General features: G+C 35.5%; 1 protein-coding gene across 1 annotated transcript in view; it reads left to right on the top strand.

Annotated features, from left to right (window-relative positions):
• Positions 1-630: 630 nt before the first annotated feature.
• The window catches only part of Dthd1 (death domain containing 1), a 56,300-nt gene continuing 37,222 nt past the window's right edge, over positions 631-19,708 (top strand). Inside the window, exons 1-5 of the mRNA XM_005392015.2 lie at positions 631-1,053; positions 2,891-3,500; positions 7,513-7,840; positions 10,375-10,554; positions 12,624-12,868. Of these exons, the coding sequence (XP_005392072.1) occupies positions 783-1,053; positions 2,891-3,500; positions 7,513-7,840; positions 10,375-10,554; positions 12,624-12,868 (1,634 nt within the window). The 5' untranslated portion in view covers positions 631-782. The remainder of the gene's footprint in view (positions 1,054-2,890; positions 3,501-7,512; positions 7,841-10,374; positions 10,555-12,623; positions 12,869-19,708) is intronic.

Below are 19,708 nucleotides of genomic sequence, written 5' to 3'. Positions count from 1 at the left end.
CTGTACTCTCTCCTACCCCCAGGATTATTTTGGGTTTTAGTTTTATTTTTCTGAGACAGGGTCTGGCTATGCAGTTTGGGCTGGCCTTGAACTCCCTATGTAGTCCACACTGCTCTCAAACACATGGTGATCCTCCTGCTTCATCTCCTCAAGCACTGGGTTTATAGATATGCACCACCATGCCCTGCTTCCCAGGATTATTTTGAAGCAAACCAAATCTTGTATTATTTTATTGGTAAGTATTTTTAAATATGTATATAGGAACTTTATTAACAGTATTATAAATGCAGTTTACCTTTGTTTTTTTTTTTTTTTTTCTCCGGTACTGGGAACCGAACTCAAGACCTTGCGCTTGCCAGGCAGGCGCTTTTGCCGCTGAGCTAAATCCCCAGCCCCCACAGTTTACCTTTGAATACATTATTTCTTATTCTCTCTGAAATCCATATTTTGTTGCCTCAAAATATGAAAAGTATCTGGGGCATCAATATTATACTGAGTCTGTAAAACTTGTGTGGAGAGGTGGATTCTGTGAGCTAGCTCTATGCCTGTGGTTAATCCTTTGTACACAATAGCACCCAGGAACGCCCCCTTCTTTGGTCACCTAGTAACTTTTCACTGGTCAACAAAAAGCTGAATAAACTATTATGTTGCAGGAAAGTGCTTGGCTAGCTGACTTGGATCATCTCCTAGAGTTTAGGAGAAATAGCCCTCGCCAAGTCTGAATCTGCTAAACCTTTAGTCTTTGCTGGCAGGAAAGGAGCACATTATTTTGGGAACACACAATGGATACAGAAGACATGGGCTCAGGTAAACTAGGCCAAATATTGAAACAGGTTTGGAGACAAAACCAAATGCTAAAGCAGGCGCTCCTGGGTGAGGACCTCTGTGAGGGGGTCGGTGGAGCCAGCTGGATAGCTACAGTGGTCTTTCTGGGTCAAGAGCTCAGCAGTGCCCTTCAACAGCTGCTGGAGCACACTGCAGGGACCCTGAGTTGCACCTGCCAGCGGCTGTGTGCACTGCTGGACAAGGAGAATCAGTGTGTCTGGAGACAAGGCAAGTAGCTTTTGGTTTATTCTTTCTCTAAGAAATATTGATTGAGGCAGTACTGGAGAGGTGCTATGTGATTTCAAACATGTCTCTGTTTAAATGGGACCAAGAGTCCAATAGCGTGTGTCAGGTAAGACACATGTACACTAATGCAAGCAGCTCCGAGGCCAGTCCCACTAGAGTCACACTCATGAGGTTCTTTTGGAGGCAGGCAGGGTCCCATATTTAGCGTAAAAAATTCAGAATTTTGCTAGAAAAAAGTGTTACATTTAAAGGGAGGCTTATAGAATGAATTGGAATCATATAACTGGAAGTTTGGGAGTCTTGAGGTATTATTAGTGGGACCCAAGGCTTAGAGGTTTGAAATGTAGGCCAGTTCTGAGGCAGAACATGCAATTATTTAACATACTGGAAAATAACATTCCATCTCTAGAGTCATTTGAACATGAGCCTATAATACATTACAGTAGTACTAGGAACTCTGGGTGGACTGGGATAGATAACTGAATCCCCCATGAAGCAAAGAGATGGCAAGATCCTGTGACTAGGTCTACTTATGTTGCAAAACACAGTAAGGCAGGAAAAACATGCTGATGAATATAATCTTGCAGAACAGTAGTTTCTCCAGATAAGAATACAGTGGCAGCATGAAATTCAAATCCAAATAATACAGTGTCAAAGTCGGTAGGCAGGCCCCATCAAGCTGGAATCCCAGGTAGATAATAGTAAGATATTGCTACCTAGAAGACAAAGAATTGGCATCAGAGATACGGGTCCAAACAAGTAGGACTCAGGAGCCATTAGCTGGTGCTCATAATCAGACTTTGAGTCTCTGAAGAGAATCAAATATGGTCCTAGGCAACAGGTCAACTTAGGGCTCAGCTACCAGAAAACAGGAATAAAAAAAAAGGCAGTCTTAGGTAGAAGACAAATAGCAAGTTGCCAAGGGTGGATTCCAAAGACAAGCCCAGACAATTCAAAGTATCTTTGGTGATGATTCTAAATACACTAAGCAATGGGGCCCTGAATCATAGATTCCTTAGCTTCGAATTGAATTCTAAAGATTACAAGCCTGCAAGAGGTTATCAGATGAGGCTTCTCATTTGTGAAAAGAGGGATGTATATAGGGGCGAAGGGTATGAAATAGGGCTTCAGTGAGAGATGACATCTTATCAGATCCTAATGGAGAGCACAAGTATGGCTTGGTTTTGTGGTCGTTGAGAAGTAACTGCAGGGACAGAGCTGTTCTCTGAAAGACCAATTTGAAAATTACTAACGATCACAAGCTTGGTAGGAGGAATGTATCAAACTTGTCTAATCTTCATAGCAGCACGCTGCCCCTCCAAAAATAGCATCTACATCAGCCAAAATAAGGTAGCTAAAGTACTTCTGCTACCTAGGCCTCTTCTGGAGTGTTCAGCTAACTTTAGGCCTGGGCTTTTAAATGGACAATTGATAAACGATAGTATCTGCAGGAATAAAAGACCACTTCTTAAAATTGCACCAAATAAAGAATGACTGATAGAGTTGCTGACTTCAGTTTTTACTGGGGAGAAGGGATCATGATATTTATCTATCTTTACAATTCAAAGCATTTTCAAGAGAAGTAAAAATCAAATCTACTCTTTGCTATTATGTTAAGTAGTTTGTTCCCAATTTCTAAAAATTTTAGAAGTGTCAGTTGTGCAAATGTGTTTGCTTCAGAAGGTTGGCTTAAATGTCTAGGAAAAGTCTTTGTAGGTTTTTAAAATTGTCTTGCCATACCTCATTATGTGGTGACGTCCTTGCATAATTTTTTCAATTTTGTTCTTATTCCTTTGTGCGTGTATATGTGTATGTGTAGAAATTATTACTTTCATAGATTGCCTCAAGAGAATGAACGGACATTTGGGGAACACTGCTATGCTTCTCAAGGAAGAAGAAAAGGAGATATGTAATTTATGCAGCATGCGTGATGAACATACTCCACAGCAGACAATGTGCACCATTCAAGACCCCAAAGCAACAGGCATTTCTGCAAGAGGGAAACTAAATGTCATAGAAACAGCTACTGTTTCCAGCACAAATGGAGAGAAAAGTCATTACACAAACCAGGTCCAGTTAAAAAAGAATAAAACACATATAAATTCTGCATTAGTAGAAAATGAAAACAACACATCACTGAGCAGAGATGCAACAGGGCAAAAAGAGTCACAGAACACAATGTTCCCAGATAATGCAGAAAACAGAGATAATAAACAAATAGAACACATGACTGCCGAGAACATAAATAGCAACAAGGAACAAATTCCTGACGTAATCCAGACAACAGAAGGAGACATTAAAGAAACTCCAGAGAACCAAAGAGAAGAGATGACCACATCCTCAACAACATGTGATATCTCTGATGAATATGTGAATAATCTCGATGATTCAGAAAGTCTAAATCAAAAGAATAACATTGTGGAAAAGGAGTAAGTAAATACAGAGTGAGGAGTACTTATATGTGTCTAGTTTTATGGGTATTGCTGTAGTCTGTGGGTATCTTAGTTATTTAGTGTGTTATAACAAAGTACAAAAAACTGAGTGGCTTTTAAACAATAATTTCTCACAGTTGTTTGGGCTGAGAAGAGCAACATTAAGATAAAGGCATTGGTAGATTCTGTGTCTAGTGAGGCTTTTCTAGTTTAGAAATGACATCTTGCTGCATCCTCACTTGGTGGTAGAGGTTGACAAGCTCCATTGTTTGCATTTTAAAAGCCCACTAATCTATTAAAGAGGATTCTGCATTTATGCCCTAATACCTCCAAAAAGGCCCTGCCTTCTAATACCATCACTTTTGTGTTAGAACATCAACATATGAATTTTGGAAGAACACAAGCATTCAACCATCATAGTATACATGAATGAAATCAATAGCACTCATGCATGAGTAAAATTTTATATTTTCATGTCATATCTCCAAAAAGGATATTGTGAATCATTAACTCAAGTTGTACTATCCTTTGAAATTTGTGATTATTATTACTAATCATTTTAGAAAATGCATATATTAAATGTTTATTTAAAGGTGGAGAGATTAGATGAGAAAGTAGTTAAAAAACAATTGTTTAGATGACTGACACTTCCAAATCACTACTTTCTGAGTTACATGAGCAAAAACTGAGATTATAGAATTCTAAAAGGTTGAGAATTTTTATGCTATTTATATTCTCAAAATATCATCATGAACTTTTACTCTTTGTCTTTAGAATTTTAGGGGCTCATAGATAAGCTTTGAAAGATTCTTAAAGCTGAATATGTATCTCCATGCTTATTTTACCTCCTTAGAAATGGTTCACAGTTCTTACCAGGTTCTTCAAAAGGCTAAGACTTAAAAAATGGAGAAAGACTGACATATTGCATGAATTATTTCTCCTTTATGACGGGATAATAATCTTGTATTTGTTCAGATAATATGAAATATTCACAAACCACATTTTCCTAGCCAAGCATAATACCTTTAAAAGACAATGAGGAATAGGGCAGAAGAAATCATTTGGGGAGTCAAACTCAATTTTTGCTTTTTAAAATTATATACTGGTTTGATGACCGTGGGAAATTTGCTTCATTTGTTAGCCTCATTTTCTTGTTTGCAGAAATAATATATTCTTCCTGAGAATATTTGGTAAGGTCATTTGAGAAAATCATGGATAAGGCATAGCACTGCTCCATTGTGAGGGTATCCGTGTTCTGCTAAACATCAGTGTGCTAGTGTGTGTCACCTCCAACAATAATCACTTTCCCAGGTTCCCATTCAGTACCACTCTTTGCCGTGAGGTACTGATGCTCTTTCACATAGATATATAATGCTATTTGCAAGACAACATCATTCGGCCTATGATCTCCAGTCAATCATTTTTCTCATGTTGATCCTATTTATAAGATGAAGAATTTGGACCAGCTTCATTGTGATGTCCTTATAGGTCAGAGAATGGGATGCATTCAAGGGATGAGTCTTTCAATGTATGAAAGACCTCCACTTGGCAAAACAAGTGCTAAAGTAGTCAAAATGTGGTCCCCCATTTCACTTGAAGTAAACACTGACACTTTATATCCTCACATTCAGAAGTGACTCAAAACATGCTAGTGAGTCATTGCCTGAACCACTCTAACTCCTCCTTTAGGCGTTCCCTGGTTAGTGATTTCCTCTTTGTGACGTCTAAGCCAATTGTGCTTGACTTGCATATTTAAGAAGGTGACTATTCATTGCAATCACCCAGGCTGGAAAGCCATTGTGCCATATAAAATATGTGTGTCATAAAGAAACCTTGTTCAGAATCTCTTGTGGCTCCACCATGGTTAGCTTTCCAAAATAACTACATCTCCTTTAGTGTGTTCATCCTAGTTTGTACACAAAAGGAAAAACACTGGAATAAACTAATGTAAATTATGACACTGACTAGGCTGGATGTATTTGATTAGGGCTGGGGAGAATGGAACTATGTGCAGGTCTCCTCATTCTACTTTATCTGTCAACTGGTAACCAGAGCTTCAGAAAGAGGATGATTCTGAGTGTCTTCCAGGACGTGGAAGAGAGCCATTCCTGAAGTTACAAAAGCTGGGTCACTGTATCCTCTACTGAACTGTGTTTCTCATTTTCTGATTCCCATTATTACTGTCACTAGAGAATACTCCAGCAAACTAACATGCTGGGTAATTTTCTATTTTTTCTATCTTTATGGTTAATTTAAATAAATGGCCCCTCTCTGCAATATCCATATTTTTGTTGTCCATTTTTATGTTAAAGTGCACTTTAAAATTCTGACTGGTAAATAGATAAAACTTGATTATTTTATAACTGAAAATATAACACTGTGGAAAAATATAGATCTCTCATTTCTCTGCAACACTGTCCATATTTTAGCCACTTTCTTGGTATGAAATGAGAAGTAATGAGAAGAAGGGAGACTCAAGTTGGTAATTTTAATGTAGAAACCTAATATTTATTTGGCACTCAACATAACATATTACTGTAAGTCTAACTATGTTCTTTCAGTCCAACTTCATGTGAGTATGGATTAGATATTAATTTTAATTTGTATTGGAGTTAATCAGTATCTTAGAGTGATTTGAAGGAATATAAGTTTAGACAAGTTGGGCTTTTTACATTAAAGACAGATGGATAGAAGACTTGGCAAGGTGGTACATTCCTATAATGCCTGCTACTAGGAAGGCTGAGGCATGAGCATCATAAGTTCAAGGCCAACCAGGGCAATTTAGCAAGACTCTGCTCAAAATAAAATTCTAAAAAAGTTCTGAGGATGTAGCTTAGTGGTAGAGTGCCTGCCTAGCATGTCAGAGGTCCTAGGCTTCAGACCCATTACTACAAAACCCACTATCTAACCCAAATAAACAATCAACCAACCAAATAAACCAACTAAACCAACCAAGTAACCAAACACACATGCACACACACACACACACACACACACACACACACACACACACACAGTAGATGGAGCCAGTTACTTGTTCTAAAATTTACCATCTGTGGGATTTGTAGCATGCTATTTTTTTTTCTTTTTCTTTGGCATTTTGGGTACTGAACTCAGTTGCTAATGTACATTAGGTAGGAATTCTGCCACTACATCATAACTTTCAGCCCTGAGCTTAACATTTTCTAAGATTCATTTTTCCTATCTGGCTGACACAATAGTTGTGAAGATTGAATGAAATATAAACCTCAAATTAGATCCACACAAAGATTTGAAACATTAGCTATTTTCAAATAATTATTAATATACCATCAAACAAATTAGAAGTGTCTATTTTCAAATATCCATTAAAGCTATAAAAATCTTCATCAAACATGATGGTTAAAATGCATAAAATAAATAGGAAAAGATTTTGGCATTATTAGTTGAGGGTGGTAAATAATTTCTTCCTAATTACTATCATTAATTTTAAATTCATAATATTTTGTACCTTTCTCAGTTTTTTTCCACAAAACACAGCATCATCATTTGGTATAGTGTGTTTAGAAAATTCCAATACCTCCTAAATGATTCCTCTAACTCCTCACAATTTAAGCGTTAAGACTTGGTTTATTAAAAAACATCAGCAATTTTCAGTTCTTCATGTGGAGTGAACAATACCACAGAAAAAGGCAATTGCTTAAATAATAATAATAATAAGAAGCAAATATAGGTAACTTCTAGTATGATGGCTAGTATCTACCAGGCACAAATCTTTCTAACTACTTGGCATGTAATGGTTCACTTAATTCTCACCTCTCTTAGAGGCAGGTATTGTTTCAGCACCATGTTACAATTGAGAAAACTGAGGCGTAGAGAAGTTGAGTATCTTGCCCAAGCTCACGAGATCAGAAAGCGAAAGTACAGCAAGACAGGGTCCTCTGGAGTTCTTGCCTTTCTGCATTTAATTATAAAGTACAGAAATGTGATAACTAAATAACTGGGGAAATGCTGTTCACTTTCCCTACAGGTATCTCGATGTGCTGAGTGATGGGACAGACACCCAAGTGTCTTGTTACATTACAGCACCATCATACGTTCTGCAGCAACTAGAATGCCAGATAATTAACAGCATGAGTTCTCTAATTGTGACTGATAATGAAGAATTGGTCAGCAATGTCGTCTCTGTTGAATGCTCAGATAAGGAAAAGAGAATTCCATTTCCAATATGCATCGCGATTCCATTTACTGCCCGTTCCAGGGGAAATTACAGAGATATCCTGGTGAAAGTGTTTGACACAAACCTTCAATCAAGTTACCTATCCCCGACTTCACTGGAAGAAATGAAAAGTTATAAGGTTTTGTAAATCCTTGGCTACATCTGCATTGGCTCTTTGGCTTTTTTCTAAGCATTAGAGTAAAGTAGATATGATTACTCCATTGAAAACAAAGGAAAGGTTTGATAGATTTGCATCAGTACCTTTGTGGTTTTTTTTTTTTTTTTTTGTAATTTATAGAGATCGAAGAGTAGAATTTATTTTTTAAAGTTAGGAATGGAGACTTTGGGTCCAGGATCCAGGAAATGTTATTTTTTCACATTAGAAACAAAGCCAACATCATGGCTTAACTAACTTCATGTTTTAGGTTAATTGTGGAATAGGCTAACTACTGTGGAGGATCCCTAAACTTAGAATGTTAGAATTTCTGGTTGATAGTAGGGTTATTTTTATTATTCATAGGTTGAAAAATATTTCAAAAAATAACAATTATGTGTATGTGTGCAAGCTTTAATCATATGTTAGGTCTATAAACAGACTGTAGTCTGTAATGGAAGGGAGTATATGTGGTGGTCAGTATGTGGTCCGTGAAGGAAGATTGGTAGGGTTTAAAATCTGGTTACTCCATGCTTTGCAGTGTGAAGTTGGGTAGATTAGTGAACCTTGCTGTAACTCACTTTCATTACCTAAAAAATGAACACAATAATTGTGTCTGCCTGATAAGGTTGTGAAATAAATAGATAACATGCATAAGAAGATAAGGAGGCCTATAAACACAGTAGTTATTAATAAATTATTTTTCATGTTAGACTTTATTGCAATAACTCTGAGACTTTCTATGGTCACAAATTCATGATATATAAAAAATATTTACAGTTATATTTGCTACTATAAGAATTGATGTGGACTAATATTTAACGTTCTTTTGTAGGCCACTGAAATTATTTTTAACCACTTAATTAATATTTTCAGCTCTAAGTATGTTTTTCTTTTTTAATGAGGAGGGCAGGAAATAAATGTTAAAAAATTCTTCATAATAAATCCTCTTTCTGATTTTACCCTTTCCATATTACAAATTTGATTATATAGTTGAAAAAGAAAGCTGAGCCTATTTTAATAATTCTGTCTAATGCATGTAAGTAATACATTTTATATTTAGTCCAGGAAGCCTAAAAATATAAAAATATAATCAACATTGCCCAAGATTAGACTTTTTAGTCCTGGCTACTCTGTGTTTCTACTTCAATAAAAGTAAATGCTGGGCTGGGGATTTAGCTCAGGGGCAAAAGCGCCTGCCTGGCAAGCGCAAGGTCGTGAGTTCGGTTCCTGGTACAGGAGAAAAACCAAAAAAAAAAAAAAAAAAAAATTAACTTGGTCTAAAAGTAAATGCTGCTCACAGCACACAGGCTTTTCACAAAATAGATTTGAAAGACATTTAGTAAATGGATAATCAAGTCACAAGAAAAATTAAGAGATTTATTGGTTAATGTAAAAAATAATAGCATGTACTTTTTTCTTTACATTAAACTTAGAGTGGTTCTCCCTAATTTTAGGTCAAGAGAATTTAAGTTCTGGATTCCTTCCAAATCTTTATGTGAGTCCTCTGACATTTAAAAATTCTAATTCTTAAAAACACTCTCGGTTTCCCAACCACATTGGTTCCCAGGAAGTTAGCCTTTCTCAATTCTCACCATTTTCCCTCTGGCCAATTAAGAACATTCATCATGCCCTGAATTTTCCCAGAGACAAATTCAGACAGTGATATTGTGAAATCTCTTCCTTAGTCAGCTTTCAAATGAAAGATTATTTTCCATTGTGATTGTCCCTGAATGTTTGTGTGTGTGTCTGCATGATTATCCACTCAGGCTGGGGCGGAGTCCGGCTGGTGTTTGGGGAAGCATGAATAGACCAAATTACTCTAAATCTGCCTCCTCATTTTAAGCTTTGGTGATTATACAAGCAGATCATTTTGTTTTCATTTATGTACTCTGTTCTCTTTTGTGTGATCAAAAAAAGTTTGAATATGTGCCTGCATATATGATTACATTTGAATATCACTGTATAAAAAGAAACACGAACGCATCTCTCTGCAGTCATCTGCTCCCACTGCAGAGAGAGAAATAGACTTTATTTTGGCATCCTAAAAGATTATGAGCTGTTAGAAGGAAGAATTTTCTGACAGTACAGGTGCTATGGCATTTGGGTAAACTATCCAAATAATGAATTCTCTAGAATACTGTTGAATGTTCTGCATAATGATCTATATTAAAACCCATTTCAGTTAAAGTAGGCTAGAACTCCAAAGTAATTAATATTTGTGAAAACATTGAATATAGTTTCCCACTATACATGTACATTTGGGGAATTTAATTTAAATTTAAAAAGAGGTTTATTTCTTTTTTTTTTCCTTTCATATGCTCCAAGTTTGAGAAGCTCTTAATAATTTACTTCTATATTTCATGGAAGGATCATGTATTTTCAGCTAATGGGCCCATTCAAAATTGTGGGTGATTATACTGACAGCCTGTGGATGTTTTGATAGTTTAGAAGCATGTACAGCATGTACTTCCAGAAGTATTGCTATAACTTGCTTTACTGCCCTTTAATCCACACAGGGGACCTGCGCTACAGTGAATGTTTACAAACTGGGTGTATTTTCCGTTGTGTCTTGTTTAAAGAAAGAGTCTTTCACAGTAGCAAAGAAAGGCCTCACCCTGAAGTCCAGCATGGATTCCCGAATATCCTTATGTTACCCTCCAGGCGCTTTCAGCTCCTCAGTGCTGGTACAATTAAAGGTAAATCTTAAGCATTGATTGGCTTCTCTTAGATTTAAGTCACCACTCATGGATTCTCCTTATACTTGTAAAAGATGCACATATACTGATATAAATGGTGGGTGATGATCTTGAGTACACTGAATCTCATTTCAAAATAAATCCCTGCTTTATTTGAAAGATTCTCCCAGCTAGTCATTGATGTTGTTTTATGATACTTATCTACAAATGCATATGTTGAGTAAGTATGAAATGACTGATTACAGACTTTGGGTCATTCACGTAGCTCATATTTCATCTATGAGGCTGGCACCAAAAAGGTAATCAATGAAAATGTTTATTTTTTCAAGAGAATAACAAATAATAAAAAACATTAGCAAAGATACAGAATTCCACTAAAAAGATGATAGGAATTCAACAATGGTTGTTATATTGCATATTGTTGTCTTCACATTAGTTGTTCAGATTATCAGATATAAGCATACAAAATTGGTCAAAAAAATTAAAAAGAAGAAGAAAAAAATGTAAGCATTAACTGTTCCTTTCAATAGACCAGTATTACTCAGATATGAAAAAGATACACTCGAGGCTTTTACAGGTAAATGGATGCAACTGGAGACCATACTCATAAGTGAAATAAATCAGACCTGTAGGTGTAAACATTGTGTTGTCTCCCTAGTGTAAGAACCTGAAAGAGTAAATAAAATTTGAAAGGTACAACAGATACTGTGAAAGGGAAAGAAACTGCTCAAAGGGAAGGAGCAACTGGGATGAGGGAAAGGAGAAAAGAACAAAAGAAGGAAAGGAAAAATATCTATGTATATACACAGGATAGCTGGGGCAATCAAACTGTTTAGTACTATGGATGTGTAGTTCCATTTATGATGTATTTAGCTATTTTGAAATAAATATTTAGTATACACAAACTATTTATGAGGTATGTAATGGTATATCAATGTGTGTTTTATTTCCTCAAATAATATTCCCAGTCTTTCTGGTTTCAACTGTTCTCTCTGCTTTCTGTTTCTGTCAGATATAGTCATAAGGATGACTGAAACAGAAAGACCAGAAAAAAAATACTGTAAATATTTTATTAATAAATGTTTTTCATAAACTTTGAAATTTTGCCAGCTATTTTTAAATATTAACTATTTCTATGTGAGAGGAAATACTTAAGTAAATATAGTCTTGTTTTTCTAATGTTTAAAGATTACTTGACCTAAAAATAGTACTAATTAGAAATGCTATAAAATGTCTCTTCTGTTTCCTAGGTTATTTTGTTGCCTAATATTGAGAGTGTTTTTCAGTTCTTTATAATATGGGAAAAGGAACTGGGGTTGCAGAAAGATTCTGTAAAAAGGGATTTAAATGGTATTGTTGCATAAAAGGGTTGATCAAAAATATGATGTACATTTTAAAAAACAGTTATTACAGTCAAAGACACACTGCCATTGGTATTTCTCAAAATATTCACCTTTGCTCTGAACACACTTTACCAATCATTCTTGCTACTTTTTGAAACAGTTCTGGAAGTCTTCTTTTTATAAGAAAATAAAAAATATAGTAAATGATGCTGTCAGGTACCACCTAACAGAAAATCAGGCCAAAAAAAAAGAAAAATAAGGTATGCCTTCATCCACCTTAATCATTAGATCTGGTACCATGTGACTTCAAAATGATCACCAAAGGTAAAATTGTTAAATTGATTCAAGAGAGTTAGGCAGCCATGACAGTGCAACACAGGACATTTATGCTATAAGATTTCCAGAACTGCTTCCAAAAGTGACAAATACTATAGAAATGGGATAGTTGTGTTGAAAGTGGGAATATTTTTAGGGGAATCAATAGCATACTGTAATATGTCCATTATTAAAATATATTTTTGATAGCACTATATTTTTTGATAGCATCTCATATAAAGTCATGTTTCTAGCCAGCAATGTACAGAGAAACATATGACTATGTTCTGAAAATTTTTCAGAAGATTAGCTTAGGAATATGCTGATATTTGTATATTTTGCCATTGAGTGTACATGTATATACACACACACACATATATGTATGTATATAGCTATGATTTCTTTGTTTAGGTCCAACCAGTGGACCCATCTTTGGTGGCACATTTAAAAACACAGCAAGATGCTTCCTACTCAGTTCTGTCCACAAGCCCTCTGATTCATGTTCAGCACCCATCAACTCACCTTTTTCAGAAGCCAGTCACAGTATTCTTACCTTGTGCTTCACAACCTGATAAAAAGAATCTTGGGTCTGAGATAGATCATCAAAGAACAGGTAATGCCACAACAAACAGGACCACACCTTTATGTTTCAATCGGTAAGTGTGTGTCTACTGCTGCTAAGTGAATTAATTGTAAACAAAGAAATTTAAGTGCTTACAAACTGTAATAAAATGTTTTGCATTCAGATATTAGTTTTTAAGCATTACAAAATATTTTAAAATTAATTAGATTATTGATCCACAAAGGAAATCATTTTAGGCCCAATGGACACAAATGTGTGCTACACAGTAAGGTTAATATAAAAGAGGTAAAATTAATTTTTCCTTTCAAGAACTTATGGTAAATTAAAAGCATGTGCTATAATCTCAGCCATAAAGCAGGTTACATTAGAGTTATTTGTAGGAAAATGGATGGACCTTAATGCTAACAGACTGTAGTGCTTGAGATCAGAATACTAAGGGAAATAAATCAGACATAGAGGGATAATGAATATATTATTTCTCTCAGATGAGAAATCCAAAACATAAATAATTTGAAGAGCAAAATAAAAGAACAATGGTGGAAAGCAGCAAGGCAGACTTTGTAGAAATGGGAAGGGGATCTGGAGAAAAAGGGAAAGGAGAGGGCAGGGGAAGGAAGGGGAAGCAAAAATAACCAAGATGCAATACGGATGTGTACAGCTCCTGAAGATAAATGTAATTACTATGCAGTGAAGACATATACTAACAAAACAAGGGTTTTTGGGTTTCACTTTCTATATTTAAAAGTGTTCGGTTAATATAAGTGAAGGACTAACTTGAACTTTTAAAAAATAGCTTAGGAACAATATTTACCCTATGGGTGGATTGCTTTTCCCAATATTTAGGATAAAACACAATATCCACCAATAAGTCAAATAAATGTATTATAAGCCAGAACATGAAATCAGAAAAGAAATGCTAAAAACAAAGAATATATTGAATAATACTAATCTTAATTCCTATCCTTTCATTTACTATATATTAGTTTTCTAATTGAAAAGGTGAATTTTCTATTCATTAGTTCTGTCCATTCATTCATTAATTCTAAGGAATTTTCTGTTCATTAGTTTTATTCTTTCATTCATTAGTTCTAAGGAATTTTCTATTCATTAGCAGGGGATTTTTTTCTTTGAAAAAATCAGAAAGTGGAGAAACTATTGTTTCTAACTAACATATTAATTCAAAGCTACCAAATGCCAGATTATGTAAATTATTTCATCTAATTTCAGTTTATCAGTGAAGAAGCAAACTGAATGACATTAAGAACTTGTATGAGCCCCTTAGCTTACTAACTGTGCGATCTTGACCTAGACTCATCTACTTCAATTTTTAACCGTGACTTCTCTGTAGCCAACATCTCCTTGGTTTGAGGCTGCAAGGCCAGACTTTGAGAACAGGATTTTGTTCTTTCCTATGATGTTTGCAGTTTAGGAAACTGAAAAGGGTAGAACATTGAGTTGTGGATAGAAGAAAAAATAAAGCCTTCTCTAGTATGAGATAAGTGAGAGTGAACAGAAATACTGACATTATAAAGGTAGATATCCTTTTGCTTCCCAAATCATATTTACATGCTATATCTACATATCTATGTTTATATATCTATATTTATGTATATTTAAAGTGGCAATTTAGTCAACCCATGTTTCTGTACATCACTAATAGCCAGATATATTCTGGAGCTTCTGAATTAAAATGGAGTAGTCTAATAGATTAAGACTTACTATTTCCCAAAATAAATACCCATATCTATAGATTTTTTTTTTCAAAAAGATAAGAAAGTCACTCTAAAAATGGCACTGGTAACCTATTGCCAGAATTTAGTAAGTATTTCTATTGTGTATAGGATGAATGGCCAAGAATTAATAAAAACAATTTGTGACTAGCATGTACTTTATATTATAAAACAAAATGGCTCCATTGGGCTGACAAATGACAGGAAGAAAAGCTGTTTTTCCTATTGTTTGGTCACATGATTTATGTACACCAAAGTGTCTTAGTCACTTTCTTCATCACTGAGATACAATACCTGATAACAGCAATTTAAAAGAGGAGCAGTTTATTTTGGTTCAAAGTTTTAGTCCATAGATGGCCAGCTCCAAGGCAGGAAGCCATGGTGGAAGAGCCTGAGAGGAGGAGAGCTGCTCATGGCTTTGGGACTGGTAAACACAGGGAGAGGAAGGGGGGATCCAAGAAGGGAGAGGAAACCTTTCAAGTCAGCCCCTCACTGACCTGCCTCTCCCAGCCAGACCCCATCTCCTAAGACCAAGTCGACAGTAGTGCCCCTTTAATCAATTGCCGAAGCCCCAACTCTGAATGCATGACATTTTGCAGGGACACCCAGATATAAGATACACAACAAGAACATAAAGTCATTAAGTCATTTGGAGGAATATGGACTCACTTCAAGACCATAATATTCAGTGAAATAAATCGGGCACATGAGCTCAAATATAGCAGTTTCTCTTACATAAGAAACCCGAGGGGCTGGGGATTTAGCTCAGCGGCAAAGCGCCTGCCTGGCAAGCACAAGGTCGTGAGTTCGGTTCCTGGTACCAGAGAAAAACCAAAGAAAACAACAACAACAACAAAAAAAACATAAGAAACCCGAGATACAAATAAATCCAAGAGCAAAATAAAAGGTAGTGGAAAACAAGGAGATGGAACTTTAGCAAGGGAGAAGGTGACAGGGAGTGAGGGGAAGAAGAGAAGAAGTTACAAAAGGAATTGAGATGGTTTATGTACCTGTACTAACTCCCCGTGATGAGCATAGCTTTTATGTATTGCAAACATGCAGTAATAAAAATTTTAAAAAAGAAAGAAAAAAAATGGCAGGATGTAGAGAAAATTAAAGGCTATGTATTAGATTATCAGGAATGAAATTTCCACCAATATAGAGATACAGGCTGAGACAATAAAAGTTCTGAGAGAAATACATGCTGGAGTGACACATTTTCATTCTTTCCATTCAAAGTCTTGGAAATCCAGTTAGTATGAGAATGTCACTCCTTAGTGCACAGAAATTGTGCTAAGTAAGATTGGCTAGACACCGAACTTGCACATCTGATCTCCACATCAGAGGAAAAGATTCAAATATCTACCAATGTGCAAATATTGGGTGGACATTCAGCCAATGCTAAAAAGTCTCCCAAAACCCTGTAGAAATTTTGAAATCCAGATTTTAAAAGAAGGACAAAAAATTGTAGTACTATTGAAAGAGGCCTTCATCTTGATATTTGTTAGTAATTTTAATAACTAAAATTACAGTTTCCTGGATATTGTTATAGAAGTCTATTTTGTAACTTTAGTAGTGTCCAGTAAGTATAATTTCCACAACATGGGAGGGAAAATTGATCCATGTAAGTTAGGAAAGATGAAAGGAAAACAGGATGATAAGATAGTAGGCTGAAACAGATAAAAGACCAAGGTATGATAAGGAATAATTTCAAAGTGATGTAAACTAATAATTATAGGTACCATTGAAGAAGAAACCAAACAAGCATAAAAGCAGCAGTAATCAAAAGCATAATTGGACTTAATTTTCTAATGTTGATTATGGCCTGAGTTATAGTTGCTTAAAGTGTTAATTTCAATCACTGCAATTCTAATTTCTGAAAGGTTACTGCTTCATATAATCTTTTCTTTTCAAGCCGCTATGCTTTTTCATTACGCTTTACATTTATTCCCTTATTCCTTTAATTTTCCTAAGCATACTCTTTTCATGGTGTTGTATTATTATGTCCTCTTTCTATTAGGAAGTTTACTATTTTGTCATCTATTTATGGACATGCTGTAATCTTACATACTAATCTTTAACACTAATTCTCTTCTATGAGTCACATGCTTAGACATTCTTCTCTTTTCCAAGTGTTAGTTGTAATTTTTATTGGATCTAAACATCAGAGTTTCTTCTTATCTTGCCCCTAACCCAAAGCAATTTCTTGTGGGTTTCTCTGCCACTTTCTTGAGCCGATGGCAAGGGTTTTGGTGATTGTTCTTATTTCCCCCTTTCACGGCCAATATTACCCTTCTGAAATCTCAGCTTTACAACTGAGCTAGTTCTAGTTCTTTCTTTGTGAACATGTGTATCTAGTGTCTAGAGTGAAGATTAAACTCTAGAGTCCAGCTCCTTGTGTACTTGCATGGCCTGGGTGAGGAGAGGAGGATGACAGCAGAAGTAGCATCTCAAAGATACTGCTCATAGAGTGGTTTCTCAAGGTCTTCAGTCAAGGAAAACAATCCCTACATTTTGAAATCTTTGGTTCCAGACCAAAGAGATTTTTCTCTTCAGGTTTGGAGTTTATAAAACTGTGTGTGTGTGTGTGTGTGTGTGTGTGTGTGTGTGTGTGTGTTAGTTTGTTCAGAATTCCCTAGGAGTTCAAAGATGTCTAATTGTCATCAGGTTGAGTGCCCTTCTCTTGTGCAAGCACCATTCTTTGCTCACATCCTATATAGTCTGTGATGATACTATCGAGTGGTGCCTCGATTCACAAATTTAAGCTCGATTCACAATTTGGGAAAAGATGGCCAAAAGGTGTTTTTGTGAGGGAAAGATAGCTGTGGTCCTGTTTGTCACCTGGTGCAGAGTTCGCAAACACAAACAAATTTTTGCCAAATGCTTGTGTTTGCAAACCAAATTGCAAACAAAGAGGTTTGTATATATTTTTCCTTTTATTATCACTTAACGCAATGGCAACGTAATGCTTAAAACATTAGATAAATTAATGTAATAAGTAAGTTTTTGGAAAGCTGATTTATTTTAATGCAGTTTCTTCTTGTATCAGGCACAGTAAATGTATTTTCTCCACCCAGTGGAGTAGAAAAGAAGAAAATAAAAACCCTTCTCAACTGTTTATTTGGCATTCTTTTCTCAAAGAGGGAAAGCACTGAGTTAAACATTTTCTATGGAAACAAGAACAATGCAGCAATAGATCCTCATCAAACTAAAAGATAATAAGTATTTGAGGCCAAAGCACAGTCTCAGCAGTAAGAATAAATGACCTGTATTGTATCATAGTCCTTTATGACCAAATGATTCCTGTGGAAAACATGAGAGTCATTTAATTATGATGGGTGTGGTGGGGTCAGGGTGTAGCTCAGTTGTATAGTGATTGCCTATCATGCAAGAGGCCCTGGTTTGATCCCTATGCTGTCATAAAACAAAATAAAATAAAATAAGTAGTAAAAAGATTTCCCAATGGCAATGAAATAAGAAAAACAATTCATGAAATAAAAATGTATTTTGTATTATACAAGAGATATCTTAATATCATATTCAAATGTAATATATGACTTATACCAAGAATATTTGCAAAATATATGCAAGTTATATCACGTAATAAAATGGACAACCGGTAAAGCTAATACATAAGAAATTAAACATCATCAATAAAATTGCATCTTGTTACTTGTCCCTTCCTTCCTACTATAGTTGCTCCTCATCCCCACCAGTTAGTTATTATTCCCCCCCACACAGTTTTTTTCTGTGTTCTGGATCAAAACCAGGCTTTGCAAAAGCTAGTAAACATTCTACCATTGAGCTGTTCTTACCCCTATTTATTGTCTGTTGAATCATGTACACCTGTAGTCATCTTTGTAAAGTGTCTTATTCCCTTCCTGTGCAGAACCGCAAATTAAATCCAATTGGTACAGCTGGCTGTAGCTCTATGTGAGAATGTGCAAGGACTTCAATAATGACGGCACAGTGCACTGAGAGTCTACTTCAGAGACTGCCTACCATATTTGGCAGAAGATTCTAGAATAACACTGATTTCTCTCTCTCTCTTTGGAGATGTTTTGCCCCTCTTCATAGAGTTTTTTTAATGATGTGAAGACAGCAGTAACTAAAACTTTTCTAACTTCACTGTTGAAGTTTTGCAGTTGCTGACTGTTTTGTACTTGGTATTCGATACTTAACTATGATGCAGCTGGATGGAAATTTTAGAAACTTTTTTCTGAATAAAATAGATTCCTGTTGAGTGTCATTTTGCATTTCTGAAAAATCTTGTTTTCTAATCGATTATTGGGACTTATTCACTTCATCCACTCTTTCCTGAATTCTCATAGATCTATATTAAACTACCTTTTAGGAAGTTCTATATTTCTTTGCTTTTCTTATGTTTTCTGTCTGTCTACATTTGTGTGCTGTAATCTGCAAAAATTCTCCACATTCTAGTTCAAAATGCCAAAGTCAAAAATATTGTATGCTTTAAAAATCTACTTTTAACATACCATTTAATATAACATTTGGACAATTTTTTATTTCTTAAAATTCTGTTCATCTTTTATTCAAATTTAATATAACATTTTGGACAATTTTTTATTTCTTAAAATTCTGTTCATCTTTTATTCAAATTTGGGTTTTATTCAATTATTCTTAGTATATTTTTCATTGCCTGCTTAACTTTATGATGGTGTCCTTCGTTTTCTTAAACTTGTCCTATATAGTTGCTTTTGTTCTGTATCTACTAATTCCAGAATCTTTACTCTTTGGAATGTTTATATTTTGAGGCTGTTACTTCTGTTGGCTCTTGTCCATGGTATTTATCTTCTTCTTTGGGGGAACTTGTACTTGTGGACATGTACCTATGGAATTCCTGAAGGTATAACATGGAGCTGCCTTCCTCCAAATGGTGTTTGTTTCTCCGTCTGTTGAGATTCAGCCACTACTTCCCTGGGATTACTTCAGCCTCTATGTGGGTCTCCACAAAGGTCTGAAGTTTACCTTTCTCATGTGGCCCTGGGAAGCGTCTTGTTTTGTTCACCACACTATCACTTAGAGCTGAATGCTTCTGTACCTAAATCGCAGTGAAGACGTTTCTCTCAGTGGTGTCATGAGGACTACTTTCATTTGATTTGACTTCCAAAATGATTTTGTTGTAAATGTCAAAATTAGGGTCTGTAATTTGACTAGAATAT

The sequence above is a fragment of the Chinchilla lanigera genome, unplaced genomic scaffold (assembly GCF_000276665.1).
Source record: "Chinchilla lanigera isolate Chin_1 unplaced genomic scaffold, ChiLan1.0 scaffold00042, whole genome shotgun sequence".
NCBI lineage: Eukaryota > Metazoa > Chordata > Mammalia > Rodentia > Chinchillidae > Chinchilla > Chinchilla lanigera.
The sequence above is the reverse complement of the archived record's forward strand: the minus strand, read 5'-3'. Positions and strand labels throughout refer to the sequence as shown.